This window comes from Pristiophorus japonicus, unplaced genomic scaffold, assembly GCF_044704955.1.
Source record: "Pristiophorus japonicus isolate sPriJap1 unplaced genomic scaffold, sPriJap1.hap1 HAP1_SCAFFOLD_272, whole genome shotgun sequence".
Lineage (NCBI taxonomy): Eukaryota > Metazoa > Chordata > Chondrichthyes > Pristiophoridae > Pristiophorus > Pristiophorus japonicus.
This window is the reverse complement of record NW_027252472.1, coordinates 697142-719972: the sequence shown is the minus strand read 5'-3', so window position 1 is coordinate 719972 and position 22831 is coordinate 697142. Positions and strand designations below refer to the sequence as shown.

The 22831-nt window shown below is 57.1% G+C and overlaps 1 protein-coding gene across 2 annotated transcripts in view; it reads right to left on the bottom strand.

Moving 5' to 3' along the window:
• prpf31 (PRP31 pre-mRNA processing factor 31 homolog (yeast)) overlaps positions 1-21975 on the bottom strand; it is a 61467-nt gene extending 39492 nt beyond the window's left edge. For both annotated transcript variants that reach the window (XM_070871653.1, XM_070871654.1), the window contains exons 1-6: positions 21799-21975; positions 20209-20269; positions 16124-16207; positions 13460-13557; positions 10378-10484; positions 6578-6747 (exon numbers count right to left, since the gene is read on the bottom strand). In XM_070871653.1, the coding sequence (XP_070727754.1) occupies positions 6578-6747; positions 10378-10484; positions 13460-13557; positions 16124-16207; positions 20209-20269; positions 21799-21972 (694 nt within the window). In that variant the 5' untranslated portion in view covers positions 21973-21975. The remainder of the gene's footprint in view (positions 1-6577; positions 6748-10377; positions 10485-13459; positions 13558-16123; positions 16208-20208; positions 20270-21798) is intronic.
• Between the last annotated feature and the right edge of the window lie 856 nt (positions 21976-22831).

Sequence of the window (22831 nt, the reverse complement as noted above, 5' to 3'; positions counted from 1 at the left end):
CGGGGCGGAGGAGCATCGAGAGATCGGGGCGGAGGAGTATCGAGAGATCGGGGCGGAGGAGTATCGAGAGATCGGGGCGGAGGAGAATCGAGAGATCGGGGCGGAGGAGTATCGAGAGATCGGGGCGGAGGAGCGGCGAGAGATCGGGGCGGAGGAGCGGCGAGAGATCGGGGCGGAGGAGCGGCGAGAGATCGGGGCGGAGGAGCGGCGAGAGATCGGGGCGGAGGAGCGGCGAGAGATCGGGGCGGAGGAGCGGCGAGAGATCGGGGCGGAGGAGCGGCGAGAGATCGGGGCGGAGGAGCGGCGAGAGATCGGGGCGGAGGAGCGGCGAGAGATCGGGGCGGAGGAGCGGCGAGAGATCGGGGCGGAGGAGCATCGAGAGATCGGGGCGGAGGAGTATCGAGAGATCGGGGCGGAGGAGCGGCGAGAGATCGGGGCGGAGGAGGGGCGAGAGATCGGGGCGGAGGAGGGGCGAGAGATCGGGGCGGAGGAGGGGCGAGAGATCGGGGCGGAGGAGGGGCGAGAGATCGGGGCGGAGGAGTATCGAGAGATCGGGGCGGAGGAGTATCGAGAGATCGGGGCGGAGGAGTATCGAGAGATCGGGGCGGAGGAGCGGTGAGAGATCGGGGCGGAGGAGTATCGAGAGATCGGGACGGAGGAGCGGCGAGAGATCGGGGCGGAGGAGTATCGAGAGATCGGGGCGGAGGAGTATCGAGAGATCGGGGCGGAGGAGTATCGAGAGATCGGGGCGGAGGAGTGGCGAGAGATCGGGGCGGAGGAGCGGCGAGAGATCGGGGCGGAGGAGTATCGAGAGATCGGGGCGGAGGAGTATCGAGAGTTCGGGGCGGAGGAGTATCGAGAGATCGGGGCGGAGGAGTATCGAGAGATCGGGGCGGAGGAGTATCGAGAGATCGGGGCGGAGGAGTATCCAGAGATCGGGGCGGAGGAGTATCGAGAGATCGGGGCGGAGGAGCGGCGAGAGATCGGGGCGGAGGAGCGGCGAGAGTTCGGGGCGGAGGAGGGGCGAGGGATCGGGGCGGAGGAGGGGCGAGAGATCGGGGCGGAGGAGTATCGAGAGATCGGGGCGGAGGAGGGGCGAGAGATCGGGGCGGAGGAGGGGCGAGAGATCGGGGCGGAGGAGCGGCGAGAGATCGGGGCGGAGGAGGGGCGAGAGATCGGGGCGGAGGAGCGGCGAGAGATCGGGGCGGAGGAGTATCGAGAGATCGGGGCGGAGGAGCGGCGAGAGATCGGGGCGGAGGAGGGGCGAGGGATCGGGGCGGAGGAGGGGCGAGGGATCGGGGCGGAGGAGTATCGAGAGATCGGGGCGGAGGAGCGGCGAGAGATCGGGGCGGAGGAGGGGCGAGGGATCGGGGCGGAGGAGCGGCGAGAGATCGGGGCGGAGGAGCGGCGAGAGATCGGGGCGGAGGAGTATCGAGAGATCGGGGCGGAGGAGCGGCGAGAGATCGGGGCGGAGGAGCATCGAGAGATCGGGGCGGAGGAGCGGCGAGAGATCGGGGCGGAGGAGTATCGAGAGATCGGGGCGGAGGAGCGGCGAGAGATCGGGGCGGAGGAGGGGCGAGGGATCGGGGCGGAGGAGCGGCGAGGGATCGGGGCGGAGGAGTATCGAGAGATCGGGGCGGAGGAGGGGCGAGGGATCGGGGCGGAGGAGCGGCGAGGGATCGGGGCGGAGGAGTATCGAGGGATCGGGGCGGAGGAGGGGCGAGAGATCGGGGCGGAGGAGTATCGAGGGATCGGGGCGGAGGAGGGGCGAGGGATCGGGGCGGAGGAGCGGCGAGGGATCGGGGCGGAGGAGTATCGAGAGATCGGGGCGGAGGAGTATCGAGAGATCGGGGCGGAGGAGTATCGAGAGATCGGGGCGGAGGAGCGGCGAGAGATCGGGGCGGAGGAGGGGCGAGGGATCGGGGCGGAGGAGGGGCGAGGGATCGGGGCGGAGGAGTATCGAGAGATCGGGGCGGAGGAGTATCGAGAGATCGGGGCGGAGGAGTATCGAGAGATCGGGGCGGAGGAGGGGCGAGAGATCGGGGCGGAGGAGTATCGAGAGATCGGGGCGGAGGAGCGGCGAGAGATCGGGGCGGAGGAGCGGCGAGAGATCGGGGCGGAGGAGTATCGAGAGATCGGGGCGGAGGAGCGGCGAGAGATCGGGGCGGAGGAGGGGCGAGAGATCGGGGCGGAGGAGCGGCGAGAGATCGGGGCGGAGGAGTATCGAGAGATCGGGGCGGAGTAGTATCGAGAGATCGTGGCGGAGGAGTATCGAGAGATCGGGGCGGAGGAGTATCGAGAGATCGGGGCGGAGGAGGGGCGAGAGATCGGGGCGGAGGAGTATCGAGAGATCGGGGCGGAGGAGCGGCGAGAGATCGGGGCGGAGGAGCGGCGAGAGATCGGGGCGGAGGAGTAGCGAGAGATCGGGGCGGAGGAGTATCGAGAGATCGGGGCGGAGGAGTATCGAGAGATCGGGGCGGAGGAGCGGCGAGAGATCGGGGCGGAGGAGTATCGAGAGATCGGGGCGGAGGAGCGGCGAGAGATCGGGGCGGAGGAGGGGCGAGAGATCGGGGCGGAGGAGTATCGAGAGATCGGGGCGGAGGAGCGGCGAGAGATCGGGGCGGAGGAGCGTCGAGAGATCGGGGCGGAGGAGCGGCGAGAGATCGGGGCGGAGGAGTATCGAGAGATCGGGGCGGAGGAGTATCGAGAGATCGGGGCGGAGGAGTATCGAGAGATCGTGGCGGAGGAGCGGCGAGAGATCGGGGCGGAGGAGCGGCGAGAGATCGGGGCGGAGGAGCGGCGAGAGATCGGGGCGGAGGAGTATCGAGAGATCGGGGCGGAGGAGTATCGAGAGATCGGGGCGGAGGAGTATCGAGAGATCGTGGCGGAGGAGCGGCGAGAGATCGGGGCGGAGGAGCGGCGAGAGATCGGGGCGGAGGAGCGGCGAGAGATCGGGGCGGAGGAGTATCGAGAGATCGGGGCGGAGGAGCGGCGAGAGATTGGGGCGGAGGAGCATCGAGAGATCGGGGCGGAGGAGTATCGAGAGATCGGGGCGGAGGAGCGGCGAGAGATCGGGGCGGAGGAGTATCGAGAGATCGGGGCGGAGGAGTATCGAGAGATCGGGGCGGAGGAGCGGCGAGAGATCGGGGCGGAGGAGTATCGAGAGATCGGGGCGGAGGAGTATCGAGAGATCGGGGCGGAGGAGTATCGAGAGATCGGGGCGGAGGAGTATCGAGGGATCGGGGCGGAGGAGTATCGAGAGATCGGGGCGGAGGAGCGGCGAGAGATCGGGGCGGAGGAGCGGCGAGAGATCGGGGCGGAGGAGTATCGAGAGATCGGGGCGGAGGAGCGGCGAGAGATCGGGGCGGAGGAGCGGTGAGAGATCGGGGCGGAGGAGTATCGAGAGATCGGGGGCGGAGGAGCGGCGAGAGATCGGGGCGGAGGAGGGGCGAGAGATCGGGGCGGAGGAGTATCGAGAGATCGGGGCGGAGGAGTATCGAGAGATCGGGGCGGAGGAGCGGCGAGAGATCGGGGCGGAGGAGCGGCGAGAGATCGGGGCGGAGGAGTATCGAGAGATCGGGGCGGAGGAGGGGCGAGAGATCGGGGCGGAGGAGCGGCGAGAGATCGGGGCGGAGGAGGGGCGAGAGATCGGGGCGGAGGAGTATCGAGAGATCGGGGCGGAGGAGCGGCGAGAGATCGGGGCGGAGGAGCGGCGAGAGATCGGGGCGGAGGAGTATCGAGAGATCGGGGCGGAGGAGCGGCGAGAGATCGGGGCGGAGGAGCGGCGAGAGATCGGGGCGGAGGAGCGGCGAGAGATCGGGGCGGAGGAGTATCGAGAGATCGGGGCGGAGGAGTATCGAGAGATCGGGGCGGAGGAGCGGCGAGAGATCGGGGCGGAGGAGCGGCGAGAGATCGGGGCGGAGGAGTATCGAGAGATCGGGGCGGAGGAGCGGCGAGAGATCGGGGCGGAGGAGCGGCGAGAGATCGGGGCGGAGGAGTATCGAGAGATCGGGGCGGAGGAGCGGCGAGAGATCGGGGCGGAGGAGTATCGAGAGATCGGGGCGGAGGAGCGGCGAGAGATCGGGGCGGAGGAGCGGCGAGAGATCGGGGCGGAGGAGTATCGAGAGATCGGGGCGGAGGAGCGTCGAGAGATCGGGGCGGAGGAGCGGCGAGAGATCGGGGCGGAGGAGTATCGAGAGATCGGGGCGGAGGAGCGTCGAGAGATCGGGGCGGAGGAGTATCGAGAGATCGGGGCGGAGGAGCGGCGAGAGATCGGGGCGGAGGAGTATCGAGAGATCGGGGCGGAGGAGTATCGAGAGATCGGGGCGGAGGAGCGGCGAGAGATCGGGGCGGAGGAGTATCGAGAGATCGGGGCGGAGGAGCGACCAGAGATCGGGGCGGAGGAGTATCGAGAGATCGGGGCGGAGGAGTATCGAGAGATCGGGGCGGAGGAGGGGCGAGAGATCGGGGCGGAGGAGTATCGAGAGATCGGGGCGGAGGAGCGGCGAGAGATCGGGGCGGAGGAGCGGCGAGAGATCGGGGCGGAGGAGTATCGAGAGATCGGGGCGGAGGAGTATCGAGAGATCGGGGCGGAGGAGTATCGAGAGATCGGGGCGGAGGAGTATCGAGAGATCGGGGCGGAGGAGTATCGAGAGATCGGGGCGGAGGAGCGGCGAGAGATCGGGGCGGAGGAGCGGCGAGAGATCGGGGCGGAGGAGCGGCGAGAGATCGGGGCGGAGGAGTATCGAGAGATCGGGGCGGAGGAGCGGCGAGAGATCGGGGCGGAGGAGTATCGAGAGATCGGGGCGGAGGAGCGGCGAGAGATCGGGGCGGAGGAGCGGCGAGAGATCGGGGCGGAGGAGCGGCGAGAGATCGGGGCGGAGGAGCATCGAGAGATCGGGGCGGAGGAGTATCGAGAGATCGGGGCGGAGGAGCGGCGAGAGATCGGGGGAGGAGGGGCGAGAGATCGGGGCGGAGGAGTATCGAGAGATCGGGGCGGAGGAGTATCGAGAGATCGGGGCGGAGGAGTATCGAGGGATCGGGGCGGAGGAGTATCGAGAGATCGGGGGAGGAGGGGCGAGAGATCGGGGCGGAGGAGGGGCGAGAGATCGGGGCGGAGGAGTATCGAGAGATCGGGGTGGAGGAGCGGCGAGAGATCGGGGCGGAGGAGCGGCGAGAGATCGGGGCGGAGGAGTATCGAGAGATCGGGGCGGAGGAGTATCGAGAGATCGGGGCGGAGGAGCGGCGAGAGATCGGGGCGGAGGAGTATCGAGAGATCGGGGCGGAGGAGTATCGAGAGATCGGGGCGGAGGAGCGGCGAGGGATCGGGGCGGAGGAGTATCGAGAGATCGGGGCGGAGGAGCGGCGAGAGATCGGGGCGGAGGAGCGGCGAGAGATCGGGGCGGAGGAGCGGCGAGAGATCGGGGCGGAGGAGTATCGAGAGATCGGGGCGGAGGAGCGGTGAACGAGGCCCAGGAGAGGCGAGGGCCCAGGGACCCAGGACCAGCCCACACTGTGTGATATGTGAGCGCACTGGGTCCGTGCAGAGCAGGTCTCCAGTGGTCCTGGCTAACCCTTGCCCCTGGACCCAGACCTCGCTCTGTCAAGCCCCGTGTGCTGGCTGGTGTACAACGGTCACCCCACGGTAAACTAATCCACACACAGGCACCTTCCACCCTTCAGGATGTAGTTCGGGATCTGGAATATTAGGTCCTTCATTGAAACACCTGTGAACTCGTCCCTTTTTGGCGTGGGAGCAAGTCACCCTCGCTTCGAGAGAATGCCTACGATGATTATTTGAGGGTGTGTGGGGCGATGTCTCATTGGAACAGAGGAGGTTGAGAGGAGACCTCATTGAGCTGTACAAAATATTGAGGAGCCTGGACACAGTGGATAGTGAGGGTCTATTTCCATTGGTGGAGGGGACTATTACGAGGGGGTATAGTTTTACGGTGGTTGTTGGAAGGTTTAGAGGGGATTTGAGGGGGGGGTTACTTTACGCAGGGGGTTGTGGGGATCTGGAACTCACTGCCTGGAAGGGTGGTGGGTACATTTAAGAGATGGTTGGATGGTCACTTGAAGTGCAGTAACCTGCAGGGTCACGGACCGAGAGCTGGTAATTGGGATTAGACTGGATGACCCTGTTGTTGGACGGTGCAGATATAACGGTAAGTACTGCGGGGAATCGAATACGGCCAGGGGGGATCTCGGGGACTCGTGTCGATTGCCCGGAGGGTTCGGAGAGGAATTTTCCCAGATTTTTCTCTCCCTAAATGGGCCTGGGGTTTTTTGACCTGGTTTTTGCCCCTCCCAGGAGATCGCGTGGCTCCAGTTGGGGTGGAGTGTAGAATGTTTCAGTGTAAGGGGTGTCGCAGTTGTGTGGGGCGGACTGGTCGGGCTGGGTGCTCGTTGCCTTTCCGTCATTGTCCGTAGGTTTATATGTAACCTTCAGGGCTGCTGACCCCAGGGCCGTGCGGCTCTTTGTCGGTCGGCCCGAGGCGGACACCATGGGCCGCACTGGCCTCCTTCTGCCCTGTAAATTTCTCTGTTTCTATGTACCGCCCCCCACGACACTCACCCATGACTTTAGCGGCGGTGGAAGCTCCCACGATGATGGAGAGGTTGGGTGCGATGAAGGACATGCGGGACTCCACGTAGTCGTAGATCTGATGCTTGGACTGGTTGAGTTCGAGCGCCATGTCACACGCTTCAACAATTACCCCCAGCTCCTCGTCCGACAGCGTCTGCCTGCACGGGGCCAAAGACAGAGCGCAGCGAGTCACTCCCACAGCCTGCAGCCTGGCACAGGAGGATCCCATTGGGCCCTAATCGAGCCCGTGCTGTGCCGGCTCTGTGACAGAGCGACCCCCATCAGTCCCACACTGCCCCCCCCCTTGCTCTCTTCCCCCACAGCCCCGGTATATTTCCCCCTTCGAGTATTTGTCCAATTCCCCCGTTTGAAAGTCCCGATTGAACCTGCTCTCTCCGAGCTTTCAAGCAGCGCGTTCCCGATCGCAACAACTCGCTGCGTAAAAACATTCTCCCCCCATCCCCCCCCTCTGGTTCCATCGCCGATTATCGTCAATCTGTGTCCCTCTGGTTACCCATCCTCCCGCCCCTGGGAACAGGTTCTCCCGAGTTACTCCGTCACAACCCCTCGTGATTGAGCACACCGCGATCACATCTCCCCTTAACCTTCCCTGCTCCACGGAGAACCAAACCCAGTCTCTCCCCGTCACTGAGGTCCCACGTCCCCAGGACCAACCTGGTCAATCTCGCTCTTAAAAGTTCACGGGGTTGGGGGTAATATATTAGCACGGATAGAGGATTGGCTAACGGACAGAGAACAGAGAGTGGGGATAAATGGGTCATTCTCGGGTTGGCAATCAGTAACTAGTGGGGTGCCCCAGGGATCAGTGCTGGGGCTCCAGCTATTTACAATCTATATTAACGACTTGGAAGAAGGGACTGAGTGTAACGTAGACAAGTTTGCTGACGATACAAAGATGGGAGGAAAAGCAATGTGTGAGGAGGACACAAAAAATCTGTAAAAGGACACAGACAGGCTCAGTGAGTGGGCAAAAATTTGTCCGATGGAGTATAATGTGGGAAAGTGTGAGGTCAGGCAGTTTGGCAGAAAAAAATCACAGAGCAAGTTATTATTTAAATGGAGAAAGATTACAAAGTGCGGCAGTACAGCGGGACCTGGGGATTACTTGTACATGAAACACAAAAGGTTAGTCTGCAGGTACAGCAAGTGATCAGGAAGGGCCAATGGTATCTTGGCCTTTATTGCAAAGGGGGATGGAGTATAAAAGCAGGGAAGTCTTGCTCCAGTTACACAGGGGTATTGGTGAGGCCACACCTGGAGTACTGCGTGCACAGTTTTGCTCTCCGTATTTACCAAAGGACACACTTTGCTTTGGAGGCAGTTCAGAGAAGGTTCACTCGGTCGATTCCGGGGATGAGGGGGTTGACTTATGAGGAAAGATTGAGGAGGTGGGGGCCTCTACTCATTGGAGTTCAGAAGAATGAGAGGTGATCTTATGGAAACGTATCAGATTATGAGGGGGGCTCGACAAGGTGGATGCAGAGAGGATGTTCCCACTGATGGGGGAGACTAGAACTAGGGGGCATGGTCTTAGAATAAGGGGCCGCCCATTTAAAACTGAGATGAGGAGGAATTTCTTCTCTCAGAGGGTTGTAAATCTGTGGAACTCGCTGCCTCAGAGAGCTGTGGAAGCCGGGACAGTGAATATATTTAAGACAGAGATAGACAGTTCCTTAACCGATAAGGGGGCGGGCAGGGAAGTGGAGCTGGGTCCATGATCAGATCAGGCCACGGTCGTATTAAATGGCGGAGCAGGGCTCGAGGGGCCGAATGGCCCACTCCTGCTCCTGTTTCTGATGTTCTTAACCTTCTCTGCTCCAAAGAGAGACATAAGGATTAGGAACCGGAGTCGGCCATTCGGCCCCTCGAGCCTGCTCCGCCATTCAATGAGATCACGGCTGATCTTCGACCAAAACCTCACTTTCCCGCCCGATCCCTCGAGTTCCTCTCGACTCCAAAAATCTATCGATCTCAGCCCTGACTATACTCAACGACTGAGCCTCCACAGCCCTCTGGGGCAGAGAATTCCAGAGATTCACCCCCCCTCTGAGTGAAGAAATTCCTCCTCATCTCCGTCCTCAATGTCCGAGCCCTTATCCTGAGACTGTGACCCCCCAGCCCCGGGGGGGGGGAAAACACCCTCCCTGCATCTACCTTGTCCAGCCCTGTCAGAATTGTGTGCGTTTCAATGAGATCCCCTCTCATTCTTCGAAACTCCAGAGAATATCGGCCCAGTCGGCTCAATCTCTCATCACAAAACAAGCCCCGCTGCTCCAGGTCACTGAAGTCCCTCATCAAGAGGGTTTGAGTACAGGAGCAGGGAGGTCTTACTCCAGTTATACAGGGCCTTGGTGAGACCACACCTGGAGTACTGCGTGCAGTTTTGGTCTCCTTACCTAAGGAAGGGTATACTTGCCACAGGACGGCCGCAAATACCCTGCGTTTCAACTTCATCTCCCAAAGTGGGGAACGTTTGTCCGCACTGAGGGAGAGCAGCGAAGGTTCACCAGACTGATTCCCGGGAGGGCAGGACTGCCGTATGAGGAGAGATTGGGTCGACTGGGCCTGTATTCACCGGAGTTTAGAAGAATGAGCGGGGGATCTCATTGAAAGGTATCAAATTCTGACGGGGTTGGACAGACTGGACGCGGGGAGGGTGTTTCCCCGGGGCTGGGAAGTCTAGAACAAGGGGTCACACAGTCTCAGGATACGAGGTAGGAAATTTAGGAGCGAGATGAGAAATGTCTTCACTCCGAGGGTGGTGAACCTGTGGAATTCTCCACCACAGGAGGCTGTGGAGGCCAAGTCACTGAATATATTTAAGAGGGAGATTTCTAGACACAAAAGGGATCAGGGGGGTATGGAGAGAAGGCAGGAGTGGGGTACTGAAGTTGCATGATCAGCCAGGATCATATTAAATGGTGGTGCAGGCTCGTGTGGTAATGTATTTTTATCTAAGCTGAAACCACACGGTATTTTTGTGCCCTTTGCAAAATGGAGTCCTGGTCCTTCGAGAACTTTCTGCATAAAGCAGTCGGTTTGCATAAACAGCTAAACCTGACTTGAAATGGCTGAGACAGGTACCCCCCATGGTGCTCTCCTGTTGTCTATACGACACCAGTTCCACTCCACCCCAGCCTTTTCGAAGTACTCAAACCACCAGCCATTAAGCTCTTGTAGAGACCTCATCCATTTGATGCAAAAAGATAACTGACCAGGAAACGGGACAATCCTGACCACAATGCCAGGCAGGTAATAGCTCATTACCACACTCTCATTGAGTAATGGCCGGCTGGCCAGCTGACAACCCTGACAAAAGGAAATATCTGGAAACCAGGTCAGGACAAGGATGTAGTAATTAACTTTATCTCTATTCACTGACTGCGAGACAGAGCCGATACACAGGGAGGGGCCAGAACTTGGGTTTTACTCCATAAATATCTCGTGAAACTGTACCATTTCGGAGGTGTTCACTTAGCCATTGACTGAGTGTGACCTTTCCCTGGCCAGCAAGTAAATTAAAGAAACTTCTGCCGGAGCTGAAGGTGTCTTGAGTCGTTTATCGGGGGTGGAGATTTCGACACTCCAAGGGGCTGAATGGCCTACTCCTGCACCTATTTTTCTATCCCTGGGACCACTCGGGTAAATCTCTCCCTTAACCTTCTGTGCTCCAAGGAGAACAACCCCAGCTCCTCCGGTCTCTCCCCGTCACTGATTCGCTCGCTTTACACCGTCTGATGTGACGGCCGAACGCAGGGTGCCCTTACCCCTGTGTGGTGGAGGCCGTGACACTCACGACCATGATGGTGGCATTGGTCAGAATCTGCTGGAGGTTCTCGTTGTTCTTGCACCTGTCCAGATTATTACCCAGTTCCTGGAAGTGAAAAAAGAAAGGGAGAGGAGGAAGCACATTTTTCTTTCAAACAAAATGGCTGAACAACTTATCTGAAGGATTCTGGGTAAACGGGGTACAATCTGGCTACGGTTCGGTCAATTTGGCAAACGTCAACAGGTGAAAGACATTTACCGACCGCATTTCAAACCCCTCCACGCACCGCGAATTGCTCCCACGCGCAGACGCCATGTGGACAACAGCGGCAGCCATTTTGTGCCCGGCAGCCATTTTGTGCCCGGCAGCCATTTTGTGCCCAGGATCCCACAAAACACGCCAACTCAAGTGATTTATGGGGTACGAGGCTCTGGTGTATAGCGAGAGGGCTCGGACAACAATTTGTATTTATATATAGCGCCTTTAACGCATTGATACATCCCAAGGGGCTTCACAGGAGCATAAATTTGACACCATCCACATAAGGAGATATTGGGGACAGGCGACCAAAAGCTGGGTCACAGAGGTGGGTTTTAGGGAGCGTCTTGAAGGAGGAGAGAGAGAGGCAGAGAGGTTTAGGGAGGGAGTTCCAGAGCTTGGGGCCCCAGGCAGCTGAAGGCACGGCCACCGATGGAGGAGCGATCGGGGGATGCTCAAGGGGGCAGAATTGGAGGAGCGCAGAGATCTCGGGGGGCTTACAGAGATAGGGAGGGGGCGAGGGAGGGATTTGAACAGGAGGATGAGAATTGTCGGGGCTGGAGGGGGTTACAGAGATAGGGAGGGGGGCGAGGGAGGAATTTGAACAGGAGGATGGAGAATTTTGAAATCGAGGTGTTGCTGAACCGGGAGCCAATGTAGGTCAGTGAGCACAGGGGGTGATGGGTGAGTGGGACTGGGTGCGAGTTAGGACACGGGGGCAGTGAGCACAGGGGGTGATGGGTGAGTGGGACTGGGTGTGAGTTAGGACACGAGGTCAGTGAGCACAGGGGGTGATGGGTGAGTGGGACTGGGTGTGAGTTAGGACACGTGGACAGTGAGCACAGGGGGTGATGGGTGAGTGGGACTGGGTGTGAGTTAGGACACGGGGTCAGTGAGCACAGGGGGTGATGGGTGAGTGGGGCTGGGTGTGAGTTAGGACACGGGGACAGTGAGCACAGGGGGTGATGGGTGAGTGGGACTGTGTGTGAGTTAGGACACGGGGCACAGCGGGTGATAGGTGAGTGGGACTGGGTGTTAGTTAGGACACGGGGTCAGTGAGCACAGGGGGTGAGATAGGACACGGGGTCAGTGAGCACAGGGGGTGATGGGTGAGCGGGACTGGGTGTGAGTTAGGACACGGGGCAGTGAGCACAGGGGGTGATGGGTGAGTGGGACTGGGTGTGAGTTAGGACACGGGTCAGTGAGCACAGGGGGTGATGGGTGAGTGGGACTGGGTGTGAGTTAGGACACGGAGGCAGTGAGCACAGGGGGTGATGGGTGAGTGGGACTGGGTGTGAGTTAGGACACGGAGGCAGTGAGCACAGGGGGTGATGGGTGAGTGGGACTGGGTGTGAATTAGGACACGGGGCAGTGAGCACAGGGGGTGATGGGTGAGTGGGACTGGGTGTGAGTTAGGACACGGGGCAGTGAGCACAGGGGGTGATGGGTGAGTGGGACTGGGTGTGAGTTAGGACACGGAGGCAGTGAGCACAGGGGGTGATGGGTGAGTGGGACTGGGTGTGAGTTAGGACACGGGGACAGTGAGCACAGTGGGTGATGGGTGAGTGGGACTGGGTGTGAGTTAGGACATGGGGCACAGGGGGTGATGGGTGAGTGGGACTGGGTGTGAGTTAGGACACGGGGTCAGTGAGCACAGGGGGTGATGGGTGAGTGGGACTGGGTGTGAGTTAGGACACGGGGTCAGTGAGCACAGGGGGTGATGGGTGAGTGGGACTGGGTGTGAGTTAGGACACGGGGCAGTGAGCACAGGGGGTGATGGGTGAGTGGGACTGGGTGTGAGTTAGGACACGGGGTCAGTGAGCACAGGGGGTGATGGGTGAGTGGGACTGGGTGTGAGTTAGGACATGGGGCAGTGAGCACAGGGGGTGATGGGTGAGCGGGACTGGGTGTGAGTTAGGACACGGGGCAGTGAGCACAGGGGGTGATGGGTGAGTGGGACTGGGTGTGAGTTAGGACACGGGGCAGTGAGCACAGGGGGTGATGGGTGAGTGGGACTGGGTGTGAGTTAGGACACGGGGCAGTGAGCACAGGGGGTGATGGGTGAGTGGGACTGGGTGTGAGTTAGGACACGGGGCAGTGAGCACAGGGGGTGATGGGTGAGTGGGACTGGGTGTGAGTTAGGACACGGGGTCAGTGAGCACAGGGGGTGATGGGTGAGTGGGACTGGGTGTGAGTTAGGACACGGGGCACAGGGGGTGATGGGTGAGCGGGACTGGGTGTGAGTTAGGACACGGGGCAGTGAGCACAGGGGGTGATGGGTGAGCGGGACTGGGTGTGAGTTAGGACACGGGGCAGTGAGCACAGGGGGTGATGGGTGAGTGGGACTGGGTGTGAGTTAGGACACGGGGCAGTGAGCACAGGGGGTGATGGGTGAGTGGGACTGGGTGTGAGTTTGGACACGGGGTCAGTGAGCACAGGGGGTGATGGGTGAGTGGGACTGGGTGTGAGTTAGGACACGGGGGCAGTGAGCACAGGGGGTGATGGGTGAGTGGGACTGGGTGTGAGTTAGGACACGGGGCACAGGGGGTGATGGGTGAGTGGGACTGGGTGTGAATTAGGACACGGGGTCAGTGAGCACAGGGGGTGATGGGTGAGTGGGACTGGGTGCGAGTTAGGACACGGGGTCAGTGAGCACAGGGGGTGATGGGTGAGCGGGTTTCGGAGGCTGTACCTTCGGACTTTGAGTGTTGGGAGGGATTGAGGGAGGGAGCGTTGCACACTGAGCTACAGGTGTGGTCACCGCAGGACAGAAGAGCTGGGGGTTGTGTGGTGGGGCCAGTCAGACTGTGAAAGACTCTCACCTTTACTGTCCGGATGTAGTCCAACGCGTTGGGAACCAGCGACTCGAGCTCGGGGAATCGCTTGGAGTATTTATCCCGCACATATTTATGGATGATATCTGAGCGGGGAAAGCAGCAGGGGAGATTCATTATTTCACGGAACCACAGAAATTTACAGCGCGGGAGGAGCCCATTCCGGCCCATCGTGTCCGCCTGGCGCGGGCCGACCGAGAGCCATCCCGGCCTAATCCCACTTTCCCGCTCTCGGTCCGTAGCCCTGTAGCATACGGCCCTTCAAGGTGCACTGCCTGCTGTGGTGAGGGTTTCTGCCTCGAACGCCCTTTCAGGCCGTGAGTTCCGTCCCAGACCCTGAGACCCTGCCCCAGACCCCCACCCCCCCTCTGGTGAAGACATTTCCCCCTCTAAACCCCCCCCCCCCCAATTACTTTCAATCCACGCCCCCTGGTTGTTGACCCCTCTGCCAAGGGAAACAGGTCTGTCCCTATCCACTCTATCCAGACCCAAATGAAGGCCAACATACTCAAATGGTACGTTGGCCTTCATAGCGAGAGGATTTGAGTATAGGAGCAGGGAGGTCTTACTGCAGTTGTACAGGGCCTTGGTGAGGCCACACCTGGAATATTGTGTTCAGTTTTGGTCTCCTAATCTGAGGAAGGACATTCTTGCTATTGAGGGAGTGCAGCGAAGGTTCACCAGACTGATTCCCGGGATGGCAGGACTGACATATGAAGAAAGACTGGATCGACTGGGCTTATATTCACTGGAGTTTAGAAGGATGAGAGAGGATCTGATAGAAACATATAAAATTCTGACGGGAATGGACAGGTTAGATGCAGGAAGAATGTTCCTGATGTTGGGGAAGTCCAGAACCAGGGCTCACACAGTCTAAGGATAAGGGGTAAGCCATTTAGGACCGAGATGAAGAGAAACTTCTTCACCCAGAGAATTGTGAACCTGTGGAATTCTCTACCACAGAAAGTTGTTGGGGGCCAGTTCGTTGGATATATTCAAAAAGGGAGTTAGATGTGGTCCTTACGGCTAAAGGGATCAGGGGGTTATGGAGAGAAGGCAGGAGTGGGGTACTGAGGGAATGATCAGCCATGATCATATTGAATGGTGGGGCAGGCTCGAAGGGCCCAATGGCCTGCTCCTGCACCTATTGTCTATGTTTCTATGACCAGGGAGGGAGGGAGAGAGAAAAAGTAGGAGAGGGCCATGTAAAAGGATGTTAATGGCTCGGATCTGAAGCGACAGGCAAATTGTGCTTGCACATAGACACAGAAAAAGCTAAAACAATTAAATTCAAATTACATTGTAAATAATACAATAAGGAGAAAAATTAGTGTTATAAAGATCAATCATAATTGAACAAAATTAAATGTTTATCATAATTATAAATTAAGTTAAAATTAGAAAATTAACACTTGAAGGAAATTAATCGGTCTCGAGCGCTCTTTAAAATTAATTCTCTGTCTAGTGATTCAATTAATATGGAAGAACCAATCCCTACACTCTATCCGCAAACTTGCAGCCTGCAAATATCAAATATATATAGAGACCAGAACTGTGCACGGTGCTCCCAGTGTGGTCTAACCCAGGTATATGGAGACCAGAACTGTGCACGGTGCTCCCAGTGTGGTCTAACCCAGGTATATGGAGACCAGAACTGTGCACGGTGCTCCCAGTGTGGTCTAACCCAGGTATATGGAGACCAGAACTGTGCACGGTGCTCCAAGTGTGGTCTAACCCAGGTATATGGAGACCAGAACTGTGCACAGTGCTCCCAGTGTGGTCTAACCCAGGTATATAGAGACCAGAACTGTGCACGGTGCTCCCAGTGTGGTCTAACCCAGGTATATGGAGACCAGAACTGTGCACGGTGCTCCCAGTGTGGTCTAACCCAGGTATATGGAGACCAGAACTGTGCACAGTGCTCCCAGTGTGGTCTAACCCAGGTATATGGAGACCAGAACTGTGCACGGTGCTCCCAGTGTGGTCTAACCCAGGTATATGGAGACCAGAACTGTACACGGTGCTCCAAGTGTGGTCTAACCCAGGTATATGGAGACCAGAACTGTGCACGGTGCTCCCAGTGTGGTCTAACCCAGGTATATGGAGACCAGAACTGTACACGGTGCTCCAAGTGTGGTCTAACCAGGTATATGGAGACCAGAACTGTGCACGGTGCTCCCAGTGTGGTCTAACCCAGGTATATGGAGACCAGAACTGTGCACGGTGCTCCCAGTGTGGTCTAACCCAGGTATATGGAGACCAGAACTGTGCACGGTGCTCCCAGTGTGGTCTAACCCAGGTATATGGAGACCAGAACTGTGCACGGTGCTCCCAGTGTGGTCTAACCCAGGTATATGGAGACCAGAACTGTGCACAGTGCTCCAAGTGTGGTCTAACCCAGGTATATGGAGACCAGAACTGTGCACGGTGCTCCCAGTGTGGTCTAATCCAGGATCGATAAGAGTTTAACATAACCCCTCCTTTTGAATTCGAATTAACCTGCGTCGCTACGATTGCTGCATCTGCACCCCAGGTCCCTCTGCACCCCTGTGTCTCTCTCCCCCGGCCTCCCGCACTCTCTCTGACCACAAGCTCCAGCCCCGACGATCCCGAGGAGGTCAGTCTGCCACATAGCGCAACGTGGTAACTCACTGATCTCATTGTCGATCTCCACCGTCAAATTGTTAGCATCCACAATAAGTTTGTACTCTGGGTCCGATTCCACTGGTCCAGTGACTGAGGGGAGAGAGGGAGAAATGATCACACAGGGCATACCAAACAGAAACCGCCACACATAAGAACATCAGACACAGGAGCAGGCCATTCGGCCCCTCGAACCTGCTCCGCCATTTAATAAGATCATGGCCTGATCCGATCATGGACCCAGCTCCACTTCCCTGCCCTTCCCCTTATCGGTTAAGGAACTGTCTATCGCTGTCTTAAATATATTCAATGTCCCGGCTTCCACAGCTCTCTGAGGCAGCGAGTTCCACAGATTTACAACCCTCTGAGAGAAGAAATTCCTCCTCATCTCAGTTTTAAACGGGCGGCCCCTTATTCTAAGACCATGCCCCCTAGTTCTAGTCTCCCCCCATCAGTGGGAACATCCTCTCTGCATCCACCTTGTCGAGCCCCCTCATAATCTGATACGTTTCCATAAGATCACCTCTCATTCTTCTGAACTCCAATGGAGTAGAGGCCCAACCTCCTCAACCTTTCCTCATAAGTCAACCCCCTCATCCCCGGAATCGACCGAGTGAACCTTCTCTGAACTGCCTCCAAAGCAAAGTGTGTCCTTTCGTAAATACGGAGAGCAAAACTGTGCACACAGTACTCCAGGTGTGGCCTCACCAATACCCTGTGTAACTGGAGCAAGACTTCCCTGCTTTTATACTCCATCCCCTTTGCAATAAAGGCCAAGATACCATTGGCCTTCCTGATCACTTCTTAGAAGAATCACAGGATGGTTACAGCACAGAAGGCGGCCAGTCGGTCCACCAAGCCTGTGCTGGAGTTGCTTGAGGATGTAAGGAACAGGGTGGATAAGGGAAAACTAGTGGATGTGGTGTATTTGGATTTCCAGAAGGCATTCGATAAGATGCCACATAAAAGGTTGCAGCACAAGATAAAAGTTCACGGGATTGGGGGTAATATATTAGCATGGATAGAGGATTGGCTAACTAACAGAAAACAGAGAGTCGGGATAAATGGTTCATTCTCTGGTTGGCAATCAGTAACTAGTGGGGTGCCGCAGGGATCAGTGATGGGGCCCCAACTATTTACAATATATTAATGACTTGGAAGAAGGGACTGAGTGTAACGTGGCCAAGTTGGACATGCATTTCAGCCTGAAAACTAGGCTGTTCTTGGCACACAAAGAATTAGTTTGCAATAAGGATGCTTCATAGTTTCAGTAATATGTCGCATGTCACAAAAACTATCAAAGTGAGGAGTCGAGATGCATATTAATACTATTAAATACTATTAATCAGCGGCAGGTCAGGGCCACAAACGGAGCGGCGTGCGGCCCAGGGAGTAGCGTGGAGGAGTGCGACTACAAGGTACAGCGTGAGCAGGTGCAGGCGGGCGACGGCAACGGAAACTAACGTCAGCAAGGTCCAGGTCGGTGATTGGAACGTGGGCAGGTACAGGCAGGAGCGGCGAGAGATTGTAGAGGGACGTGATCGGGGGCCCAGGGGAGGCGTGAGTGCGGGGGCCCAGGAGAGGCGAGGGCCCAGGGGCTGCACAGGGCCAGCCCACACTGTGCGATATGTGTACGCACTGGGTCCGTGCAGCAGAGCAGGTCTCCAGGGGTCCTGGTTAACCCTTGCCCCTGGACCAAGACCTCGCTCTGTCAAGCCCGTGTGGTGGCTGGTGTGTAACGGGCGACCAAACGTAAAATTAATCCACCCACAGGCATCTTCCACCCTTCAGGATGTAGTTCAGGTCCTTCATTGAAACACCCGTGAACTCGTCCTTTTTTTTGGCGTGGTAGCAAGTCACCCTCGCTTCGAGGGAATGCCTACGATGATGAGCCAAGTTTGCTGACGATACAAAGATGGGAGGAAAAGCAATGTGTGAGGAGGACACAAAAAATCTGTAAAAGGACACAGACAGGCTCAGTGAGTGGGCAAAAATTTGTCAGATGGAGTATAATGTGGGAAAGTGTGAGGTCATGCACTTTGGCAGAAAAAAAAATCACAGAGCAAGTTATTATTTAACTGGAGAAAGATTACAAAGTGCGGCAGTACAGCGGGACCTGGGGGTTACTTGTACATGAAACACAAAAGGTTAGTACGCAGGTACAGCAAGTGATCAGGAAGGGCCAATGGTATCTTGGCCTTTATTGCAAAGGGGGATGGAGTATAAAAGCAGGGAAGTCTTGCTCCAGTTACACAGGGTATTGGTGAGGCCACACCTGGAGTACTGCGTGCACAGTTTTGCTCTCCGTATTTACCAAAGGACACACTTTGCTTTGGAGGCAGTTCAGAGAAGGTTCACTCGGTTGATTCCAGAGATGAGGGGGTTGACTTATGAGGAAAGGTTGAGGAGGTTGGGCCTCTACTCATTGGAGTTCAGAAGAATGAGAGGTGATCTTATCGAAACACAGAAAATAGGTGCAGGAGCAGGCCATTGGGCCCTTCGAGCCTGCCCCACCATTCAATATGATCATGGCTGATCATTCCCTCAGTACCCCACTCCTGCCTTCTCTCCATACCCCCTGATCCCTTTAGCCGTAAGGGCCACATCTAACTCCCTTCTGAATATATCCAACGAACTGGCCCCCAACAACTTTCTGTGGTAGAGAATTCCACAGGTTCACAATTCTCTGGGTGAAGAAGTTTCTCCTCATCTCGGTCCTAAATGGCTTACCCCTTATCCTTAGACTGTGACCCCTGGTTCTGGACTTCCCCAACATCGGGAACATTCTTCCTGCATCTAACCTGTCCAGTCCCGTCAGAATTTTATATGTTTCTATGAGATCCCCTCTCATTCTTCTAAATTCCAGTGAATATAAGCCTAGTCGATCCAGTCTTTCTTCATATGTCAGTCCTGCCATCCCGGGAATCAGTCTGGTGAACCTTCGCTGCACTCCCTCAATAGCAAGAATGTCCTTCCTCAGATTAGGAGACCAAAACTGAACACAATATTCCAGGTGTGGCCTCACCAAGGCCCTGTACAACTGCAGTAAGACCTCCCTGCTCCTATACTCAAATCCTCTCGCTATGAAGGCCAACGTACCATTTGCCTTCTTCACCGCCTGCTGTACCTGCATGCCAACCTTCAATGACTGATGTACCATGACACCCAGGTCTCGTTGCACCTCCCCTTTTCCTAATCTGTCACCATTCAGATAATATTCTGCCTTCCTGTTTTGGCCCTCAAAGTGGATAACCTCACATTTATCCACATTATACTGCATCTGCCATGCATTTGCCCCACTCACCTAACCTGTCCAAGTCACCCTGCAGCCTCTTAGCATCCTCCTCACAGCTCACACCACCACCCAGCTTAGTGTCATCTGCAAACTTGGAGATATTACACTCAATTCCTTCATCTAAATCATTAATGTATATTGTAAATAGCTGGGGTCCCAGCACTGAGCCCTGCGGTACCCCACTAGTCACTGCCTGCCATTCTGAAAAGGACCCGTTTATCCCGACTCTCTGCTTCCTGTCTGCCAACCAGTTCTCTATCCCCGTCAGTACATTACCCCCAATACCATGTGCTTTGATTTTGCACACCAATCTCTTGTGTGGGACCTTGTCAAAAGTCTTTTGAAAGTCTTGAGCAAATTGGGCGTTGGTGTTTAGAAAGATGAGGTGATCACGCTCTGGAACTCCCTCCCTAAACCTCTCCGCCCCTCTCTCCTCCTTCAAGACGCTCCTTAAAACCCACCTCTTTTGACCCAGCTTTTGGTCGCCTGTCCCCAATATCTCCCGGTGTGGCTTGGGGTCAGAGTTTTTGTCCTGTGAAGCGCGTTGGGACGTTAAAAGCACTATTTAAATGCAAGTTATTTCCGAAGCCCAGGATCCCATAAGCCTTTTTAAAATCGCTCTCTCCACCTGCCCTGCCCTGCCACCTTGTGACTCGAGGGCCACAACTGATCCCCTTCAAGCCCCATGTGTCCGAGGCTCGGTCCGCTCCCCCAGGAGGGTGCAAAGGTCACGCCGGGACCCCCAGTCGCTGTCGGAGAGCGCGTCGCGAGTCCGCACGTCCGCCAAGCGGGTCCTCACCTTCCGAATTCTGCCGCTGCAGCCCGATGTAATCGCCCATCTTGGAAATAATCTCGGCAAACTGCGATCGAAAAGGAAGATATTAAAACGACGACTCCCATTCCTGCAACGCCCATCATCCACCACACCACCCCTCCCCCGGACGTCCCAAAGCGCTTTACAGCCAATGAAGTGCGCTCACTGTTGCACTGTGGGAATCGCGGCGGTCAATTCGCGCACAGCAAGCTCCCACACACAGCGATGTGATGATGACCCGGATTAATCTGTTTTAGTGATGTTGGTTGAGGGATAAATATTGGCCCCAGGACACCGGGGAGAACTCCCCCTGCTCTTCTTCCAAATAGTGGCCCCGGGATCTTTTACATCCACCCGAGAGGGCAGACGGGGGCCTCGGTTTAACGTCTCATCCGAAAGACGGCACCTCCGACAGTGAGGCACTTCTTCAGTACTGCCCCTCCGACAGTACAGTGCTCCCTCAGTACTGCCCCTCCGACAGTACGGCACTCCCTCAGTACTGCCCCTCCGACAGTACAGCACTCCCTCAGTACTGCCCCTCCAACAGTACAGTGCTCCCTCAGTACTGCCCCTCCGACAGTGCGGCACTCCCTCAGTACTGCCCCTCCAACAGTGCGGTGCTCCCTCAGTACTGCCCCTCCGACAGTGCGGTGCTCCCTCAGTACTGCCCCTCCGACAGTGCGGCACTCCCTCAGTACTGCCCCTCTGACAGTACAGCACTCCCTCAGTACTGCTCCTCCGACAGTGCGGCGCTCCCTCAGTACCGCCCCTCCGACAATGCAGCACTCCCTCAGTGCTGCCCCTCCGACAGTGTGGCACTCCCTCAGTACTGCCCCTCCGACACTGCGGCGCTCCCTCAGTACCGCCCCTCCGACAGCGCAGTACAGCACTCCCTCAGTACCGCCCCTCCGACAGCACAGTGCGGGGCTCCCTCAGTACTGCCCCTCTGACAGCACAGTGCGGGGCTCTCTCAGTACTGCCCCTCCGACAGCGCAGTACGGCACTCCCTCAGTACTGCCCCTCCGACAGCACAGTGCGGGGCTCCCTCAGTACCGCCCCTCCGACAGCGCAGTACGGCACTCCCTCAGTACTGCCCCTCCGACAGCGCAGTACGGCACTCCCTCAGTACCGCCCCTCCGACAGCACAGTGCGGGGCTCCCTCAGTACCGCCCCTCCGACAGCGCAGTACGGCACTCCCTCAGTACTGCCCCTCCGACAGCGCAGTACGGCACTCCCTCAGTACCGCCCCTCCGACAGTGCGGCACTCCCTCAGTACTGCCCCTCCGACAGTGCGGCACTCCCTCAGTACCGCCCCTCCGACAACGCAGTACGGCGCTCCCTCAGTACTGCCCCTCCGACAGTGCGGTACTCCCTCAGTACTGCCCCTCCGACAGCGCAGTACGGCGCTCCCTCAGTACTGCCCCTCCGACAGCGCAGTACGGCGCTCCCTCAGTACCGCCCCTCCGACAGCGCAGTACGGCACTCCCTCAGTACCGCCCCTCCGACAGCGCAGCACTCCCTCAGTACCGCCCCTCCGACAGCGCAGTACGGTGCTCCCTCGGCACTGCCTCGCACCAGCCTGCTGTCACGCAGCTTGGCGATGCCCTTGACCGAATCCACGGCCAAGTCAAGCTGCATCTCCTCCTCCACCACATCGAGGGTCTCGCCACCCTCCTCATCGATGTAACTCTCGTCCTCCTCCTCCGCTGCCTCTTCCAGATCCGCTAAGAGCTCGTCAGCCAGCGACATGTCGAAACTGTCGGTAAAAATAGAGGCACACACCAGGTGAGAAACACGTCCTACGACCACAACTCCCCCCAGTTATACCGCGCCTTTGTCGTAGTGAAACCTCCCAGGGTGCTTCACAGGAGCGATTATCAGACACAGTGTGACCCCGAGCCACACCGGGAGATATTGGGGACAGGCGACCAAAAGCTGCGTCACAGAGGTGGGTTTTAAGGAGCGTCTTGAAGGAGGAGAGAGAGAGAGGCGGAGAGGTTTAGGGAGGGAGTTCCAGAGCTTGGGGCCCCAGGCAGCTGAAGGCACGGCCACCGATGGTGGAGTGATGATATAGGGGTATATAGATGATGATATAGGGGTATATAGATGATGATATAGGGGTATATAGATGATGATATAGGGGTATATAGATGATGATATAGGGGTATATAGATGATGATATAGGGGTATATAGATGATGATATAGAGGTATATAGATGATGATATAGGGGTATATAGATGATGATATAGGGGTATATAGATGATGATATAGGGGTATATAGATGATGATATAGGGGTATATAGATGATGATATAGAGGTATATAGATGATGATATAGAGGTATATAGATGATGATATAGAGGTATATAGATGATGATATAGAGGTATATAGATGATGATATAGGGGTATATAGATGATGATATAGGGGTATATAGATGATGATATAGGGGTATATAGATGATGATATAGAGGTATATAGATGATGATATAGGGGTATATAGATGATGATATAGAGGTATATAGATGATGATATAGGGGTATATAGATGATGATATAGAGGTATATAGATGATGATATAGAGGTATATAGATGATGATATAGAGGTAT